The sequence below is a fragment of the Pelecanus crispus genome, chromosome 14 (genome assembly GCF_030463565.1).
Source record: "Pelecanus crispus isolate bPelCri1 chromosome 14, bPelCri1.pri, whole genome shotgun sequence".
Taxonomy (NCBI): domain Eukaryota; kingdom Metazoa; phylum Chordata; class Aves; order Pelecaniformes; family Pelecanidae; genus Pelecanus; species Pelecanus crispus.
The window spans coordinates 2,871,943-2,892,409 of NC_134656.1; the positions used below are offsets into that span (position 1 = coordinate 2,871,943).

The window sequence follows — 20,467 nt, forward strand, 5'->3', positions numbered from 1 at the left end:
CCAGGAATGGAACAACTGACAGTGGCATTTCTCATTACAAATGGAGGCCAGATTTTCAGCTGCATCTCCAGGGACTGTCAGCATCGGCCTCCCATTGCAACAGAGCGAGCTGCAAGAAACTCACAGTTGCTGTTCTATAGGAAACACAGGCACCTTCAAAAGTGTCAACTCAGATGGGGGGGGGGAAGAAAAATCATAGTTTTTAAATATTTGTGCACATTAAAGAAACATTTGGTAGTTCATTGCCATTTTGCTTTATAATCTAGTAAGTATTTAAAAGCATCACAATATACAGGCCAAAGGGTAACACCAAAAAGAATCACTTAAATCTTGTTACGACAAGATGTGGAGCATTTGGTAGGCTGTGGAGAGAGAGTTGTCACTGCCCTGCATGTAAATACCACAAATTACCTCTTCTGTAACTCCTACTGGATTTCAGTAGTTGCTCTGATTTGCTACAGTTTACTTTAAAACTAGGAGGAGGTGAGAAAGGAAAGAGCACAGATGTCCTGACTGCACTTCCAGGGAATTCAGATCCAGAGGTAAAATTTGTGCTCTGTTTACGTCAGAAAAATCTGGAGCTGCTTCCAGTGCTTATGTTCAGGTTGTTTCTTTCTGGCCTACCTTTCCCAAGGTGCCCACAAAATGCTGTGGTCTCCTGGCTTTGACTTTAGTTCAAGCCCAACGCTCTGAATTAAAAACTTGGGGCCACCACCAACACTCAAGCCCTCCCTGAACAGCAACACAAACCAGAATTTAAAAAGCAAAAAAAGCAGATAGATGCTGCTTTTCTTGTGCACTGGATGGCTAGAAATAACAACTGTGAGTATATTGACAAATGGCTTGAAAGATTGTCTGGTTTCACTTAGGGGCTGGAAGGACCCCAGTGGATTATCAGTGCAAACATCTTGCTTGGACCGTGTTCCAGGAACGCTGTGCTCCAAGTAGTCCTATTACCTCTGCACCAGTGCCGGGGGAGCACATATCCCTTTATACTGAGGGAAAAAAAAAAAAAGACATCCAGCAGTAATGCAATACCCAATATACCGCTGATACCAGATTTTCCAAGAAAGTCAGCTCCCACTTTAACAAAAATCAAAATGACTATTTTTTTGGTTTATGTTTTGGGGGTTTTGTTTGGTTCGTTTTTAAGACTTGGTTGGTGGCCAAAAGAGCTGCACTGAGGGACTTGCTCTAAGCCGGAGTGCTGGAAATCATCCTGCTGTATGCACAGCACTGCAGGCTGATCACAAGCAGGGTGCTCGGGGAACTGCAAAGTGAGAAACCTCCCCAGTTTCTTGTGATCACCTGTTATTCTATATTTAGTTCACTTTCAGGATAGTCTGCATATGAATATTCTGCATTGTCTGCAAATGCAGTCATCCTGGGAGCAGCAGGGCCTAGGGGGGCTGGATTTTGGTGGCTTTCACTCATTTCTGTTCCATCCTAGAGTCAAACTCAGACTATGACACGTTTCCTTTTGGGCAGACACTGGTTAGGGTCTCTCCTTTCCCCCACTGACTCCCATCACTAGGTTGGTAGCAGCCTATGACGTTTGGGACCTCCACCTGGCTCCATGCCGAGGTGAAGCTGGTTAATGAATTTAAGCATTATTAGGGTGTGGGGGCACAAAAAGTGCAGTCATGGTAGTCTCACCTTTTCAAGAAACAGCTGGGAAGAGCAACCAGTCCTGGCTGTGAGCCTGGCTAAGCCAGGAGAGTAGCAGGAGCCTTAGACTTTCCTTACAAGGAAGCATACATCATTGCATTCATTTCCTTATTTTCTTGACAGAGTCAATGGCACGGCTTATTGAGCCACCTGGAAAGCACACTGTGTTCTCAGTAGACTGCACAGACAACTCAGGGGAGCTCAGATGTACTCACTTGCTTGGTATCCAACTTCTTGCTGCTTACCAGCTTGTACCACCTGCCTTGCAGCTTGGCTGAGTGAATGGCTTCTTCTAAGGCTTGGTTTCATGATGTGCTGAACTCCCCCACTGACATTAAAAAGGAGCTGCAAGAGCTTAGACCCTCTCAGGATCAGGTAGAGCCAAATATTTCAACATCAAAATCCGACACTTGTCCATTAGAATGTATTTATTTGAAAATATATTAAAATGCCTGGCTAACATTTCACAGTGAATGGTCAAGCTTGGTCCCTGCCCACAGTCCATCCTTGCTTAGTGGAGTGTCCTGCCTTTCCAAACAGCGGTGGGATGAGACCCCTTCGCTCATTCAATGGCTTCCATGACTTCCATCACGAGAGTGCGTGGTCCTGTCATGATGAGGCTGCTGATGGTCTGATAGTCCAGATGCAAAACGTACATACCATTCACTGAGAAAACAAACTGGCACACCTGCAAGGACAGGAAGGGCAGGTTACCTTCAGCTGATGTCTTCATGGCAACCTCTGCCCATGACTGACTAGAGCCAGAGGCTGCAACGCAAATAACTTGCCACAAAATCCTGCAAACCCTAAGGCATTACCACTCCATAAACTACACTAATAATCACTGTGCTACGATCACTATATCATAAAAAAGGGACCGAAGGGATTTAGATTGTGAGCTACCAGAGAAAAGACGACTCATTTATGAGCAGTGGTTCATTTCAGATGGAAATGAGGCACAATATTAACATCTAGCAATTTGGTAGCAAATGAGATTAGGTAAGGAAAAGTTAACTGGGCTCTTGAGTAAATGAAACAAATTCATCCATCCCCTTCCAATCCCGCCTGAAGCAAACGAGGAGACACACTCCGCCTCCAAAGAATCCCATTATTTCAAATATCCATGTGACTTTAGACTTATAGCAGCTTGTAGAAATTACTCCCTTGCTGCTGGGGTTTTTATAGAGAACTGTGAAACTCAACATTTCTTTTACTCATGCCTAAAACTCTACACACAAACCCCATACATGCCTGGGTCTAAAATGAGTTTCAAGACCTCAGTTCATTTCACCTGAGCTGGAAATACTGGAAGTTACTTGATGAATCAAATAAAGGCATTAGTCTTTCACGTATATGGAAAATAGTTCCACGCAGAACTACGTCATTAATAGCAGAGAAACACAAAATGTGTTATATCTCAGGAGCTGTGAGAACAGGTGATTCAGGATAAAGCTCTGCTCCTTCCTTGCTTCACTGGGGTTATATACAGTTATTGGAGCTGAAGTGGGAATTCTCTGCTTTTTTTTTAGCAGCTCAAACAGTTCTGACAGCTCCAAAGTCTACTACAGGGGCAGCTTAGTTTTGACAGAGTTTTTTCAGTTTTAGCTGCCCACAGCCCCTGTGCTGCCCTGGCAAAAGGCAAACCCGCCGCCGTGCAGCCACGCACAGCACAATTTGCCTGCAGAGAGCATCCTTCCCTCCGCCTCTCAGCGCTGCCAGAGCTCCACGTGCTGACTCGATCGGACTGATCTCCACTGCAGGACGTGGGATTATCACAGAGGATGTGTTCAGCCCAAAAAGCTCAAACAGGACATGAGTCCTGCCTCCTATTAAGTCACCACGAGTAAGAAGTACCTTCATCCCTGCAGCAGCAGCGGGTCCTCCTGGGTCCACTGCCTGGATGTGGCAAGGTCTTCCTCCTCGAACCACAAACCCCCAGCCCACCGCATCCCCCACAATCTACAAGCAGAAGAAAAGGGTTTTAAAAACCAAGGAATGGGCTGGGTAGAGGAGATGCAACAGTTCCTAGCAAGATGGAGAGCTCTGTTCATGATCCTAATCTGTCATGGGTAGGATGCACCAAGTGAGATGCAAAACTACAGATTAATTGCTCTCTGCAAAGCTGCTTTCTGATCAGTATTCCCTGCCAGGAAGTGAGGAAGAGTGAAGCACAGGCAGCATGAAGTTGAAGTGCAAGGCATGCACCAAGAGCATGTTGAGAACATTTCCAGAGCACGCACACGGTGCCTTTTCCTTGGCACAGGAGAGTGTTTCCAGGGTGGAAGTAGCCACTCTTAATTTTTCCCACTCTGATCTCAGTCTGTCAGAGCATTTTGCTGTAATACTGTGGCCATCTGATGTGACTAAAAGAGAAAAGGAATTTCCAAAGGACTTTGCACATTATCCATATAAATAAATAACAGCAACTGCACAGCTAAGCAGAAAGAAATGAGCCATGAAAGGCCCAGGCTGGCAGAGTTGAAGGGCAGGGCAAGAGCATTCAGAAGGAGAACGAACGGCATGTCCTCACACATGCCACACTAATCACCAGCTTTAGTTTTGCCACACTAATCACCAGCTGTAGTTTTCTTGCTCCTTCCCACCAATTGCTACAGCACAGTTAATTTGGGAACCTGATCCACAGCTCCTCTGTAACCCCACTCGCGTCAAACCAGTATGGCAAGACAGCCCTCACGCTTCCTAAACTGGCCACTGTGAGATTCCCCCTTTGAAAGGTGGGCAGGAAAGGGCTGAAGTTTTACACACAAATAAACAAGCACGATAGGATCTGCAGGGCAGGAACTATCTTGCAATGTTCACACCCAGCACCCACCAGCCCTGCCTTGACTGGTCCTACTGCTTTAGAAATGATTAGAAAAGCAAAAGCCCAAAATTCAGGTTGTCTGCAGCATCCTGGAGATTCTGCAGTGTGGTTTTTTTGTGCATGAAAAAAGCCCATCATAAGAAAGGCAAGAGTGGCCCTCGGATGCTCCCCGTTCAGTGCTGCTCCATCAGATGCTGGTGGATGATATCAGCATATCGGATCTGCAGCAGGAACCTGAAAGTTGCATAAAGCCATGCATAAAGGTGATGTCTGTGTAACAGAGGATGAGTGTCAGTCTCAACTGTCACAAGACTTGACTGATTCCATAGTTTGCATGGAGCTGGATGAAACATAAATGGGAGTTTTTCCGTCCAGGAAACATTCTCTTTCCTGATCTACCCCTTTAATTAAACTAAAGCAGAGGCTGTGTGCATTTTCACCCACAAGAATGTCTGCAGACATTGGCCCACTGAGACTCACCAGGAAAGAGCCATGATGATGTGACACGCAATTAAAGTTTCAACACACAGAGGTCAGAGCAGCAGACAGAAAGCTATCGAAGAGCAGTCAGAGAGCTCAGTACCGGTGGGTTAGCAATGCCGTTCGCTATGGTCACTTACAGTCAGGCTTTTCTTGATGTAAGGGGCCCCAGGGGACAGGAGCTCTTCGTTGGTGACGGGTCTCTTTAACACTAGGGCAGAAGGCGACAGATTCTATCAAAATCAAGGGATTCATACAGTGAAGTACATAACAAGGCAGCCTGGGGATTACTGTGGGCTGGAGAACAGATGTTAGAACCAGCACAACTACTGCACACTGAAATATTTGCATTCATCTCAATGTTTTTCAAAACACTTGCACAGCTTTTCGAATCAAGACTCAGAGGTGAGGCTGACCCTCTGTCCTCTTGCAAGTCACCAAGCGGACAGTGGATGGGTTTGGACCTGAGGCTTGAGCTATCCCGTGCCCCGAAGGAGTAGACATCTCCTGTGCAATGACAGGGCAATGCAGAAGCCCAGACCTGATTTGGGGTTGCACTCAGCCACAGGAGGGAATACCAACGTAGGAGCAGTGCTGAAGTAGGGGCTGGAGTTTCCAGCGAGGGAAGTGATGCTGCTCCTTCGAACTGCTGAGACAATTTTGATCTCCTTGTTGGTCTGGACTGAAAGAGACAGAAAGAACAATTACCCAAGGAAAGAACAGACCAGTTTAAAATAACAAACTTCCCCCACCAGCCTGACCCACATCTGAAAGGTAAGCATGCACTGAAGATGGCATTTGAGCTTAGAAGGAATAAAACTAGCTTCAAAGAACTATCAAGAGCTGAGCTGATGGTAAGCTGAGTTATTTTCCTGGGATGGGGAGCTGTGATAGGCACTGCCACTGCATCATGACATCCACCACAAACCAGTGGGATGGGCAGTCACTTCATGGGATGCCTGAAGAACACCCTACGCTCTCCTGGAGCAACACCCTCAGCTCTGGGATACTCTGGTAACGTAATCCTTGCTTTCACACCCCTCCACAAACACATCCACAGTTACCAGAGAGAAAGCTGGTGTTGCCTGGGTCCGGGTTGAGCTTGCGAAGACAGAAGGGGCTATCTGGGCTCTCAGAAAGGGTGCGAGAAGAATTCTCGTTGAGTAACTCTGTGAGACGCCGCCTCCGTCGAAAGTTGATCCAGAATTGGTAGACGATGTCACTGTCAAAGAAGTGATGCCTATTGGAGACTAGGAGAGAATAGGGGAGGAGGGAGAAGCTGAGGGGGTGTGAAAAATACATAGCAAATATACCGAGGGACCCAGATGAATTGCTTTTAATGCCTCTGTGTTCTACTGCAGTTTTCCTGACTGTTTGAGAATGCTACCTGCAGGGAAGGAGGAACAGCAGGGCCACCTCCCCAGGAGATGCCATCTCCCAGGGGTGCACCACCGAGTCACAGCCCTCCACCTGCTCCGTCCCAAGACACTCAGAGGACTCCCTCCCTTCTGAATTGAAAGTTTAATTCCTGCAGATGGTTACGATCTCCAGCCAAGCAGAGTTGAACATTACATCCTCACAACCCAGCCCTCCAAACCCAGGGGTGGATCCCAGTCCTGCAGCCAGAGGCTTTGAAGAACTGAAGGGCAATAGCTCAGATTTCAGCTCGAAGCCTTTATGGGTTGTGGAAGATTGCTCCAATTTCAAAGGTCACCAGCTCCAAACATAGAACTAAAAGGCCCCATTGCCATCTCCAAGTGGGCACTTGACCAGCACTTGTTGCGTGACATGAATGGGGATTTGTTCCTAGCACAGCCTTGAAAACTATGCTCATCTCTTTCTTCCCATCCCAGCTCCAGCCAGACCCTCACTCACCATGCTGAATGATCCCGTGCTCCAGCAGCGCCCGTCCCAGCTCCACCGCTTCCTTTCGGTTCTCTGCTTCTCCCTCCTGAACGAGCCAGTCAATCATCTCGCAGCCCAGGAAAGTCCTCTGGTACTTCACAGAGTTCTCCTCTCTCACCTTCAGAATTGACTCCTCCACGCTCACCAGCCTGGCACAGAGGTGGGACAAGGCTCCCGTGATGCTGTATGGCCCTGCCATCCCACACGGGAGCTGCAGCCAGCCGAAGCAAGGCCAAGAGAAGCGGGCAAAGCATTGCAGCCAAAACATTGCTGTCTGGGAGCAGTGGGAAGGGAGGGAGAAATGCAGAGCTGCAGTCAGGCAGCTGTGTAAATCTTCATCACAGCAGAGGAAGCAGCTTCAGCGGAACCAGTTCAGCTGCAACCTCCGCTGAAGACCGCAGGGGAAAGCCAAGCAAGCAACCAAATGCACACAACAAATGGCATAGTCCAAACTGATGCAGAAGGTGCGTTTCAGTAAACACGTATTCAGTTTGCAGCATGACAGAGCTAACTCCAGTGCCTCCACGAGAGGGTGCAACAGGTTCAGCCATGAGATGCACTGGATGCTCTCCCTGGTCCCATGGCCACGCTGCAGAGCAAAAGCAAAGTACAAGGGATGCACATCTGCCAGAGGGTCACAGAGACAGCCGAAATCACTGCCCACTTGGCTGAAGGACTTCCCCTTCAGTGCCAGTTTGTGAATCTGATGGCCAGGGTTTGAGGATGGAGAAGATGTGAAAAGGCTGTTAAAGGAAACAGGTCCAGAGGGTGGTCTGTGGTTAAACCCAGTCTAACAAAATGGCTCATGAGGTGTCTGGGAAGATGGCTTGGATTTAGAAGCAGAAACAATCAACACAAAGAAAACTAAACACTTGGAGATAGAGGGAGTTGTCTTTACTGTCTGAGAATTAGTTTTTCCATTACAAATTTTGCAAAGGGGTTAAGCAAGCTGCAGGGATCCAGGCCCATGACAGCCCTGAAGATCCTATACCCTGCTGATTCTGGTGGGACATAAGTCCTAATAGTGCTGGTGGAAGCAGCTCACCCAGGGAGGCTGGGGGAGTGCTGGGAACGGGCACTGGACCTGCCCATCCTGGGAGCGCTCAGACTGGACCCTAGCGCTTCCCTGTACCAGATCCCAGAACCTGCACTTGGGTTGGAGCCCTTGAAAGCATCCACAAGTTCAGAGCACAGCTCCTGTCCCAGCCCCAAAGAGGCTGGTTGTCCTGCAGCTGCGACAGGGCTCAGGAAACAGCATTTCCCAACGCTACAGCACAGGGTGCAGGGAAGGAAAAGCCAGCTGTAGCTGCGGCTCCCAGCTGTAGAGCATCGACAGCAAGCGCAGCCAGCAGACCGCGCTCCCAATGCCCCTTGCCGAGAGTTATTTTGCAGGGGAAGGACTCACGTACTTCTCATAAAGACTCTGCCCTCTCATGAACACCTTCACATCCTTGCTGAGAGGGAAGGTCCCGTCATCCTTGCGGAAGCGGTACAGCAGCTTGGCATCCTTGTAGTCCGAGTGCTCATCGCAGACTGAAAGGAGTTCAGAGCGGGGAGGTCAGTGCTGCAGGCGTCTGTCGGTCTGTAAGGGACAGAGCTGCACAGAGCACGGACGCAGCAGGGTGTTATCTCCAGGTTAAAAGCTCTGGGGGCTGCGTGCCATGTCCTCCTCTATGCCACTCATGCATGCAGCAGCCAGCATCTGAGCCTTCAGTCCCCACATTAGGTGCTGACGAATGCCTGCAGCCCGCGCCGGTGGGAGAGGTCAGTCCCACCGAGCAGACCTTGGGAAAGCTCGAGTTTGAGGCTACGTTTTTGATCCAGATACTAAAACATTCATTAGAACAAACCGGGAAGTTTTTGGGGGGTTTTGTTGTTGTTGTCGGGTTTTTTTGTTGTAGTTGGCTTTTTTTTTTTTTAAATAATTTAAATGTTGATGTTTTGGTTTAGACTAAAAGAAAACAACCAGAATTGTCTCAGTCAGCTTTTTTTTAGAAAGCTACTGCCACAGGTAAGTAGACTTGGAGGACAGGAGGGAAAAAAATCCCCCACACTGCATCCAAAACCCCATAAAATCACCTCTGTCCCTGTCAAAAATACCTGTAAGCTAAAATGCATAATGACACCAACTTGCCCACACCATTTTGTGCCAACTGCACCCAATTCATTTCCATGGCAAACTGATCTCAAGAGTGTAATTTTTCTTCGAAGCTAGGTGCATACAACTGGAATAATCTATATGAAAAGCTTCAGTTTCATCTTGGGGATGAGCACACAATCTGTAAATGCATGGCTGTTAAGTGAATGCAACATTTAGCAGGTAAATATTCAGGATACAGCTTTGAGATAAACTTGCCTGCAACAGATTCCTAGGCTACAAGTCAAAAAAAAAAAAAAAAAAAAAAGAGGCCCAAAATCCCAGTCCAGCTCTTAAATCAGTCAGCCTGCCTTTCTTCAGGTCCACCCATCTGAAGCAAGAAGGAGAAACTTCAGCAGTAAAAAAAAAACAAAACCAAAAAAAAACCACCAAACAACAACAAACCAAACCCAAAACCCACAGAGTAAAGAATATGCCCAGAAAACAAAGAAAATTAGTCAAAGGGAGGAAAAAAAAATCCCCCCGTTTCCTCACTAAAGTAATGTAAACCACTAGAGTGAAATTCAAGACATAAGATATTTCTTGTAAAAATTTTAACACTTGTTCATTCTTCTGAGCAGACTGGCAAAACTTCAGTCCCCGTTTGGTGAGCAGCTCAATGCTAAAAACTGCCAGATTATCTGGAGCTCATCATTCCTCCTGAGCAGTTGTCTTGGTGCGAAATCAAGACGCTAAAGCCCATGACTCATCGAGCAAGACGGCAAGTCAAGAAGGTTGTTTTAAAAGGTGAAAGTTTGCATCTTAACAACTCCAAGGAGCAACGATTCAGATGTCATTGCAATCGGGAATTGGACATAAAACCTTACAGGACTGCGCCCATAGAAAACCAAAGCATTTTTGCTATTTGAAGACCAATTTCAACGTGTTTCCCGCATGCAATAGAATCACAGCTCAAACCACATCAGACCGTTAAGAGGCAGCACAGACAATGATCTTCATGAGATAATTATTGTCTTCTGGATCCCAGCGGAGAAGAGGGCAAACAGTTTAGACGGCTAATTGCAAAGCACTTAGCACAGTGCTGCGGTTAGCAGGCAGCCCTGTTTCCGTAGGACTAACAAAAATTAATGGTCATAAGGCAAGTTGGAAAGTCGACTTCGGTGTCCTGCCAGGAATTATCACAGAAGCAGGAGGGACACATCCGCAATAAGCAATCAAAACAGCACTGGTACCCAGTGCTGCGCGGGTTTAATCAGCTAATGGATTTATATGAAACTGTCGGCTGGAGAGATGGAAAAATAATCCTTTTTAAGCATTCATGGTTACTGAGAACTCACTGCTTCAGCTTTACGCTTCTGTGATAAAGCACAGCGGCGGTTTACATTAAGCTGCCTTGAATAAAAATAAAGGGCATTAACCTCAGCAAGTAGCAGATGGCAAGAGAGAGTGTTTGCATTGCAGTGGTCCAAGGCAGCTATTTCTGGACCCTGGAGAAGAGGGGGAAGAGAGGGCTGAATTTGGCATGGTTGTCATCTGCTTCTGTCTCCTCAGCTTCATCCTCGTGTGACAAACTACCACCCAACTCCAGGTTACCATAGCTTGCGTCCCAAAGCCTGGGAAGCAAGAGATCTCAGCCACAGCCCTTCCCACCAAGGGCAGGGGTCTCCCAGGCCTGTTTGAAAATCCAGGACTTTTGTTCCTGATTGGGCCTGAAAAATCACGCGGCAAGAAACATCGTTAATATGAAGCACTTGTTTCCTGTTGTTGTATCGGGACCAAGGGTGGACCTTGGGGATTGCTCTGCAGCTCAGGGACAGGCACAGACCACAGTACATGACCTGAGTTAATCCAAAACTGCTGAAAGTTCCAAATAATTTCTAAGAACAAAGCCTGAATACTAAGAGCTGGGCTTGAGCACCAAGCTGCTTTTTTTTCCTCCTTGCTTTTTTTTTTTTTTTCTTCTTTCCCCCCCACCCCCCTTTCTTTTAACAGTTTCCACAGACAAGCCTTTGAAAAGGCCTCACACACTTAATTCCCAAGGGAGGCGTTCCTACAGGACAGCTCCAGCCCCGGGGTTACAGGTACCAGATGACCTTTTGCTTTGAGTGGTGTTGACTCCGCACCCCTGCTTCTCCCACCCCAGCATCAGTGGGGAAACTGAGGAACACTGGGCTCTTAGAGTAAAAAATGAACTTTCTGCAGATGCGAAGCATGCGTTATCATTCAGCTTCCACTTCTGCATGATGCAAACGTGAGCTAGACCAGCTTCTGTAAAAATATCCACCACCGGCTGCCGATGCAATTGCTGAAGGGCAGTAGAGGTCAGGCATTACTGAACTTGCTTTCAAACAAGAGCCACTTCAGATGCTGTTTTACCAGTGCGCAGCCCAAGTCCCTTTTCTGTGGGGCAGGGAACTGGCACATCCCTCAAAGCAATGCAGCTTCACACAGATCCAACCCCATACAGCCTCACGCCTGCCCATCATCTCCCAGCTTCTCCAGGAGCCCTCACCCATAGGAGGGTCATGAACAGGGACCGGACCGCGCTTCCATATCCTGGGCTGACGAACACACGTGGTGACCAGGTACACAGCCACCTCCCTGGGGAGGCTCAGCAGGTAGCAGAGAAACGCACACACCGTGATGGATGATGTAATGGTCCATCAGCTTCTGCATGAGGCGGATGCCCGTCTCTCGGTCCGGTGCTTCTTTGTGGTCGATCAGCCAGTCCGTGAGCTCCTTCGCCACAAAGCAGTTGGGGTATGTTCGGAGGTGGTAACGTCTGTCCTTAATGAGCTTCCCATCATGGAGGCGAAGCCTAGAGAGAAAGACAGCCATTGAGCATAGCTGGTGTTACAGGGGAATTTGGGTCTAATAGACCAGCATCTGCCCAGCCTGGAGAAACCACTGATGATTTGGGACTCCTGGCAAGTGCCCATCGACTTATAAATTCAACCAAACCTCTTTGCTTTGCAAGACTGCATCAGTCGATCCTACGGAGCCTCCATCATCCCCTTCTCTCCTACTATCACTATGCAGGCTATATAACTGCCTGAACCATACTTTTTTTCTAAACAAGCCTCTAAAAAATACACAGCAGCTAACTGGAGCTTGTGAAGGGTCAAAACAGAAAAAAAAAAAAAATAGTACTTATATTTATCATCTTGACATGATTCTGTGTCTAGTTGTCCTTCCCCACAACCATGAAAGCAGGAACCCAGCTGCCCCCAGGACGAAGTGTTAGTCATAGCTCAGGGTGGGAGCAGTAACAGGAGCACCCATTTCTTCTGTGTGTGGCTGAGACCCAAGTGCCAGGTGGATCCCATGCACTACCAACTAATCCAGGTACCCACTAATCCACAGCAACAGCGCACAACAGTCCTGACATTTTCTCGTTCCAACTGGGATAGACTGGGACAGAGTTTACCAGAACAACAAGCGTCCTATCCTGAAAACCCTGATGTTACGGCTGGTCCGTGACTCCAATGGAAAGATATATATGGGTGAAGGTTACTCAGGTGAGTATGGCTTTGACTTTTTTTAAAAGAACCTTAACAACTGAGCAAGCCACAAGGCACAGAGATCTTATGTGTTCAAGCCAAAGCTAACCCAGCTTGGCAGGAGATCTCTCCAGGAGCCAAACTTTTGCTCCGTAGTCATGACTGTTCCCAAAATACCAACCCTGGAAAATGCCCAGCGCATGCAGCAGACCCAGAGGGGGAGATGTTTGATTAATATCTCCTCTGTAACTCCAGGGTGTTGCTGGTTTCAAATTATTCATTTCAATTCGCAGTTTTGTCCGAGGCCAGTATATTTTACAAAAGTATTAATCACTGCAGCCTTTTTTTATTTAATGCCTCATGTTCTTCTGTTCTTTTTGAAGAAGTTATGTGTACACCACATGATGTAGGACAACCATTTCAGGCACCATATGAGAAGTTTTAAATATCCTAGAAATCTATCAAATAATAATGGATTACCTTATACTGTAGCATTTACAAATACTAGTGTCTCAAAAGTCTAAAGATAGAAACTTTTGTCAAATGAAGATTTAGTAATTGATTGATATAATTAATCAATTAAGGCTACTATGAGTCAAAATAACTATGCTATTTTCCGACCTTCCAGGTAACTAAAAAACTAAACCAAAGATTCCTGCAGAACCAGCTCCTGATCTTGCCTGTGACCGGCCTCCCTCACATCCTCGAGTCTCTGTTCAGTATTTTACTCTCTCTACCTGGAAGAATCATTCCCACAAGTGCCCAGCAGTCATCCCACATACGGATTTTTACCTGAACAGAACAGTCCACCTTACAACAGACAGCTGCCTGCTATTTTTAGAGGTTTTAGCTTTTTCCTTTATTTCACAGTCCTCCATCAAAATGCAATCAGACCCAGGCAGCAGGAATTGCAAACAGAGAGGCTCCCCACCCCGACATCCCTCTGCTATGGGAGAAGACAGGCAGCCGTTCGTCATATGCTTTCTTGCCTTAGTAACCAGCAAGTGGGATGCCACTTCAGAGGCATGTTTGGTAGAGATAAGAAAGGTTTAACCAAGACTACTCTGTTGTTATCAAGAGTCTGCAGGAGTCTATAAAGACTATATATATACACACATACATATATACACACACACACACATATCTTCACCCACAATAACACATAGAGCATAATCACACAAGGCCTGAAGAGAAACTGGTTGGGAGAGTACTATTTCCCCTGTAGGTCTTTTTTTAATCACTTTTCAGGTTATTGTAGAAAATGCACAGATCCTGGGGGGGTGGGAAGAAAAAAAAATATATTCGGCAAACAATACCACTAAAACCTAGGATTTAAAAAAAAAAAAAAAAAAAAACACACAACCAAAAAACACTTATTCTGAAACTATTCTATTGGGAATGATTGCCAGGACAGGGATTAAGTGGTATTTAAGCACCTCTGGGGCAGCAGTGTCAGGGACCTTCGTGGGCTGTTTGAAGTTTGTGACAAGTTTGCCCTCTTGCCCGCAGACCCAGGGCAGCGGAAGATGCACGCTCGAGTGTCCTTGTGGTCTTTTCACTTTCCTCTTGTTTACTGTTTCCCATCAACCATGAGGAGACAAATTCTGTCCTTCAGACACAGAAGGACGTAACGCCAACCGCATCTTCGAACAGCCCAGCTGACACCCTCTATAAACCAGTCCATGTACAATGGTCCAAAAGCAAAGCCCGTGAGACTATGAGCGGTTTATAATCATGCTTCCAGATAAAAAAATACCTTAAGGAAGGATGTGTAATGCAATGTTATGAGTTTTCTAGATGCCAAAGCCTACTCTGTGTACATATTACTTCTTCAAAAGGCGGGGGGAAGCAAAATTACACAAGGATAAAATGCTTTGTGGAACATGAGAGTCGACTCTTACGAAACACTGCTCGTTTGGCAGTCCGTGTGCTGCTTTCACGTGCGTTTGCTTTGGGTAGTCTGCATCGGATAAGCAAATTGTTTCTTTGTCAAGGTCACTACAAAGACATCGTTATTCATCCTGTGTAACCTTGTTGAAAGGGAGATCCGCAGCAGTGTAAAGAGAAGGCAGGGGAACCAAACAAACAAACAAAAAAAACCCAACACCCCCCCCCCTCCCCCCCCCCAAAAAAATTACAAAACTCTATGGAATCAAGAGTTTAAGTCACTTCAGCAGTCACAAACACAACTTCCCTGCTCCTCTGGCAGGACAGCATTTTCCCGGCAGCGTTACGGATGTCCTCTGCTGGAGAGCAACCCAAGGAGCTCCTCTCTTGATCACTTCTGTGTGTTCGCATTTCACAGTCTCAGAACTGCGAGTCTAAACCAGGGGCTTACGCCCAAGCAAAGGGCTTTCTTGTATTGGAAAAGGTGTTGCTTTTACTGTGTCGTCGTTGCACAGCCAGAGCAATCCCTAAAGCGGTAGGTACTCTGCACCGAGAACTCACACGTGCCTGCGTGGAGCGGGAATGTCTCCCTGGGGTGCTCTCCATCACCTCCTACCCATGCAAACAGACCTTGAGCGTCTCAAATGCCAAGGTGGATCTTACAAGGATATTAACTCTGGCTGGCATTCCCACAGCGGTTAAGAACGAGTGAATGGCCCTGGAAAGCTGCGTCACCCAAAGGATCTTTTCTGTTCCTATCTTTACAGAAAGAAAAAAAACCAAACAAACAAAAAAACCACACACAAAAAAAAAAACCCAAACCAACACCCAAACAAACAACTAAGTGCTCAGTAAAAGGCAGCAACAGCCACAACAGCTTATCTGCAAAATAGCTGCTGGAGAGGCACATTCAGGCAAAAAGGCCACTGCAAGCAGGCTCAGCAAAACCCAGTTTCCGGCACTGCCAGTCTGCAAAAGCACCAGTACATTCTGGGGAAGAGCGAGCTTTGCACGCCTGGGGCAGCCTAGCTAAAGTGGTACAGAGATGTTTTATTTTCCTGCTTGTATTTAAATGTACATATAGGAAAAAGGGACTTAAAAAGAAATCCTGGCAAGCACAAGTCTACTTCCCAGTCCTCACTTTCACCAGTGCTGAAAATTGAATGAATAGGCTTTTTAAGGCCATTCTGATCATGAAGTCTGGTCTTTCGAATAACGCAGCCCAGAGATGTTTGCCTGGTGACCGCCACATCAAGCAGTGTCCCACAATTCCTCCAGGAAAACATCCCCACTTCTAAAGATCCAAGTTCAACAGAGAACCACCAAACCTCCAGTGGACCCAAGATTTTGGCCAGGAACACAAGCTTTGGCATGTTCAGCTATACACCTTGAAGCGAGCTCAATTTCCAGAGCATCAAAGTATGAGCACTTTATTTAACAGCGTCTCAGTTCGAGTATCCAAATAAAACACTCAGCACCTTGGAAAATTTTGGACAGTGGCTGAAATCATAATTTTGGTCTTCATAGGAGAAAACCTTCCTTCTCCTCTCACTTTTTTTGTCCAAGACATAATTTTACCAAGTACATTTTACATTTAAGAGTGATTAATACAGCTTAACAGAGTTATTAGAGAACGGCTGGTTCACCTGACCACGAGGAACACCCAGAAGAGAGTGCACAAGGACTTGCCTACACTTGAGAAACTCAGATTACGGCAGGGTGTGAATTCAAAGCGCTGTAGCTGTTCCAGAATATCTCTGTGCAGATAAGCCATTTGTTGCAATTAGAAATGACTAATTGGGGCTCTCTTAGAGAATACCACCCAGGAACACACAATGCCCAGTAAAACGAGTGTGATTTTCATGCAAGTTTATACATCTGAAACAAAAAGACCGACAGCAGGAGAGGTGAGGAACGAGTCGGAGATAGCAGCCCTGTCAAACCCAAGACCAAAATACCAGGGGAAATTATCTTCATCTTTTTGGTGGGGAGAGACTCAAGACCCAAAACTCTTCCCCCTCGATGGGCGAGAAAGCAGCACCCCTTGGAAGCGAAGGGACCCTGGCAGACAGCCCAAAGCACATCCCCTCTCCCCTCAATTCCTTTCAGATCTGTTTTGTTCCCGGCCATACTCATGAAGCATTCCCTCACCCCTCGCTTGTGCAGCTATTTCTGGCTGGGAAACGCATCCTGACACTGCACAGACTCGTCCCTCTGGCCAAACCAAACTCAGAGGGATTTGCAAACTTGCCGGGAAGCCAAAGAACTGTACAGATGAAGCAAAGGTTTGTTTGGTTAAATACAATAGCAGGGAGGCAGGGCAGGAAGCAGAGAACAGGGAAAAACAAACGTTTGAGATTTTACGTAGATACGACGGCATTGTATCTGCTTGCCCAGAGCAGCTGTGGAGACCCCACCCCTAGAAGTGTCCAAGGCCAGCTTGGATGGGGCTCTGAGCAACCTGGTCTGGTGGCAGGTGCCCCTGCCCATGGCAGGGGGCTTGGACCTAGATGATCTTTGAGCTCCCTTCCAGCCCAAACCATTCCATGATTCTATGATTATTTGCTGATCGAGGTTTACAGAGTCAGGGCAGACCGCAAGGCTCCTTTACATGCTGCTTTATTCCTTACGTGGGGGAAAGCAGGGGAGCACAATCAGACATTCAGCCCTGCCCCATCTGCTGCTGCCTGAGGCATCATCCAGCCTCTCTGCCTCAGTTTCCCCATTGCTACCTATTGGGCATCCAGGCCCCAGGAAGATTCATATCACTAACTCCTTACCTGCCAGACTGTAAGATCCCCAAAATACAAGAGACAGACTCAGTGTGTTCTGCTCTGCATCACTCAATTCTCCTTTCAGCCGGAGGAGCTGCAGGGGAAGGAGGAGCCCAGCTGCAGGTTGGTGTCCATCTCTTCACCCTCCTCCCCGGGTTTTACACCCCGTGCTGGCCAGCAGCTCCTTCCAGTCTTTCTGCACTGGGAACAGGCTCCTGCCCAGACCAGAGCGGAAGAATGTGACTGCAGTTTGCCAAGCCACCAGCAAAAGGACCCACCACTCCACCACCGTGAGCGCTGGGTACTCTGGGGTCCTCCCTTGGCATTTAGAGCTGTTACAAACACAGCTGAAGAAGAGAGCAGTCCTGCTGGATGAAATCCACCTGCTCTTCTCCAGGCAACAAAGAGTTTGAGCCTTTCAAGAGCAGGTCAGGGGCGTGAAGCAGTTGAGGCTGCCCAAAGGCAGATCCGGTCTGCTCCCGGCGCTGCAGTGTTTGCAAAACAGCACGTGTCTCCTAGCATCGCAGTTTTAGCGAATGCCAGCCTCCGAGGGGAGAACTCTCCCCTCTTCTCTCCACTCGTACGTGCTTCCTACCCCTCCTATCACCCCTTCCAGCAGAGATGACCTGCATCGGGTTCACCCTGGGGTAGCAAACTGAACAGCAGCAAGCAGTTCAACGTTGCAACCTGCTGCAATGGGCTTGGTCTGAAAACTCAGATTTTGGGAGCTCCCTAACCAGGAAACTCCAGGCACTCCAGTTACAGAAGGGGAGGGGGGGAAAAAAAAAAAAAAGAAGAAAAAAAGATGGGTGCCCCGAAAAGTACATATATTTTGGGTTTTCTATTGAGCTTTATCCCAGTCACACTAATGGAAAGATATTCTCTCCCTGCAGAAACTTGGCCTCCCTTCAGGCTTTCAGCATCCTTTTTAAAGGCTCAGGGTACTTTCGCACTGACAATAAGGACTGAAGTTTCCAGACAAATGTTGAGAGGAATAAATAAGTTAGTATTACTGGTTTTCAGAAGAGTGTAATGTTTGTACTATGCCTTTACCTTGCTTACAAGAACTAGCACAGTGTGCAGCATACTAAAAGAGCTCTGCTCACAAATAGTTTTACTGTAGCCCCTTCTCCTCCTTACAGTCACAATCACCAGATGGTCCAGGATCTGACACGCTCCTGTCCTGCAAAAGGCACAAGGAAGCCACATCATTCCCCTTGCACACACACTGATCAGTTTTAACGCATCTTGATTATTTTATTTTCTTTCTGAATACCTGACCCCCTCCTTTGGCCCAGGCTATAGGACCTGGTTTAAACCTCAGTCACTCCAGAGGAGTAAAATACTGGATATATAAATACGAATATACTGGAAATATAAATATGAATAAGCCTGCCCAGAAGATGGAAAAAGTCATAGCTTTACATCTCTTGCACTGAGTTATTGAAATGAGGCAAGTCACTCTTAGATCACCTGCTGCTTTTCCCTATAAGAAAGTTAAGCTTGTTTTCAAAGCCTTGCTTACAACATGGACTGCAAACGCTGCAAAGGCAGAAAGGTTGATGCAGCCTCCACCCCCAACAGCAGCTCTCCCAGTCACTACCTAAGGAAAGGATTTAATTTCTGGAGCTAGAACAGTAATATTTGTGAAAGACGATAGACTGGAAATGTGGCTAACCATCACTACATATTTAAAATCCAGCCACTTTGGACATTGGCTGTGTTTTCAAGATAGGGCCCTAATCCTTAGCTGGACATTATCAGTCCTTGATGCTGTACAAATAATAAAGCTAAGGCTAACATGACTCACTGAGAGTGGACAACATAGCAACACAGAGCTAATTTTAGGAACCTGATGCTAGCAAACTTGGGCTCTGGGCTCTTTACATTATTCAAGGATATATTTCCTATTTTCCACCCACATTTCAAAGCAAAGCAGATACAAACAAGCAAACTCTGCTCAAGAGCTGGAAAAGCCTACAGTCGCATGCTTAGAAGAAAGCGAGGGCTTCTGACCCCAGATACACAAGGAACAGGTTTCCTCAGCCACACAAATTTTCTTGCACAGGAGAATATATTTTTGTCTTCATAAGGGAAAAAACCTCAGAAGTTGCTCAAGAACCGGGACTACAAACCAGCAGAAGTTCCCAAAAGTGACTTTCAAGAGAGGGAAGACCCTACATGTTGCTGTGCAAAACAATTCAGGTGCATGTCACCCATGGGACGACCTCCCAAATCACCCCCAGAAGTCCGAAGGCCCCCGGACGCGCTGCTGTCCCCATCAGCCAGGGACCAGGAACCTGCTCAGTGTCACCACGTCAGGTTCTGGGTTTAGGGGAGGATGCAAAGGGCTTAAAAAACACCTATTGCCATGTAAAACCACCTGCCAGGCTCCTGGAACCTGGAAGCGAAGGGCAGGAGGTGCCTGGAGAGGAGCAGCAGGACAAGGTAGTATGGGAAAGGACCTGGTTCACCACTGGGATGGGTGAAAGAAGGATCGGCAGATACTGGGGAGGGGGAGACACTAGCACCTACGGGGAAAACGCTTGCTCAAGGATAAAGCATTGAGCCTCCTGCTAATGGGGTACAGTCCAGAGCCCCAGGGCTAACCCTGGGCACAGCCCAGCCTGGAGAAGGGCCCCATCACCTCCTACCTCAGCTGCTCTCCGGCAATCATCACCTCTGCCCTGTAGTGCTGCTCTGTGGCTTTCTTCCTCAGGCTGTTGCTCAGACTCTCCATGCCGGGCTGGAGGTGGGCGGCGGCAGGGAGATGCACCCAGGGTAGCAGGGAGCGCCGGGGACCCCGCACATCCCATGGGGTGCGGGTTGCGAAGATGCTCGCCCCCGGCGCGGTCCCCAGCCCAGCTGGCAAGGTGCAGGTAGGCAGCCTGAAGTTGCTGGCTCCGGCTCCCCGCCTCTCCTTCCCTCTCTGTAGTCTCTGGAGGAGGAGCCTGCTGCAATCAGATCCTGGCTTTGCTGGTTTCTCAGCCGCTGTCTCCAGCCAAGCTCCAGCCGAGAGCCGGGAAGGTGGCAGGTCTGCTTTCCGGCAGGCTGGGGACAGTGTCCTTTCTGCTTGCTCTGTGCCAATGACTCCAGCAGGCTCTGGGCAGGCTGCAGTGGTTTGATCAGCAATAAGATGGACAAAGCACTTCCTTCCTTACACTGTAACTTTCCTCCGAAGGATTCAAGATGTGCTATTCCCCAACGCAAGCCATGCGGCTTGCTCCCAACCTCTTCCCTAGGGGCTTTCCACCCCTCCCCAGAGTGGGCTGCATCCAACACCATGGCCAACACTTGCTGCAAAGTGGGTTCAGAGCAGCTTGACCCTTTC

At 47.6% G+C, this 20,467-nt stretch overlaps 1 protein-coding gene across 1 annotated transcript; it reads right to left on the reverse strand.

The window, feature by feature from the left end:
* Nucleotides 1–2,104: 2,104 nt before the first annotated feature.
* LOC104031177 (DEP domain-containing mTOR-interacting protein) lies at nucleotides 2,105–19,915 on the reverse strand. The gene is made up of 9 exons (XM_009483088.2): nucleotides 19,791–19,915; nucleotides 11,615–11,793; nucleotides 8,287–8,410; nucleotides 6,848–7,026; nucleotides 6,037–6,222; nucleotides 5,514–5,654; nucleotides 5,113–5,183; nucleotides 3,523–3,627; nucleotides 2,105–2,356 (listed from the first exon to the last, which is right to left on the reverse strand). The coding sequence occupies exons 1-9, from the start codon at nucleotides 19,874–19,876 to the stop codon at nucleotides 2,231–2,233; spliced, it is 1,197 nt and encodes a 398-aa protein (XP_009481363.2). The 5' UTR covers nucleotides 19,877–19,915; the 3' UTR covers nucleotides 2,105–2,230.
* Between the last annotated feature and the right edge of the window lie 552 nt (nucleotides 19,916–20,467).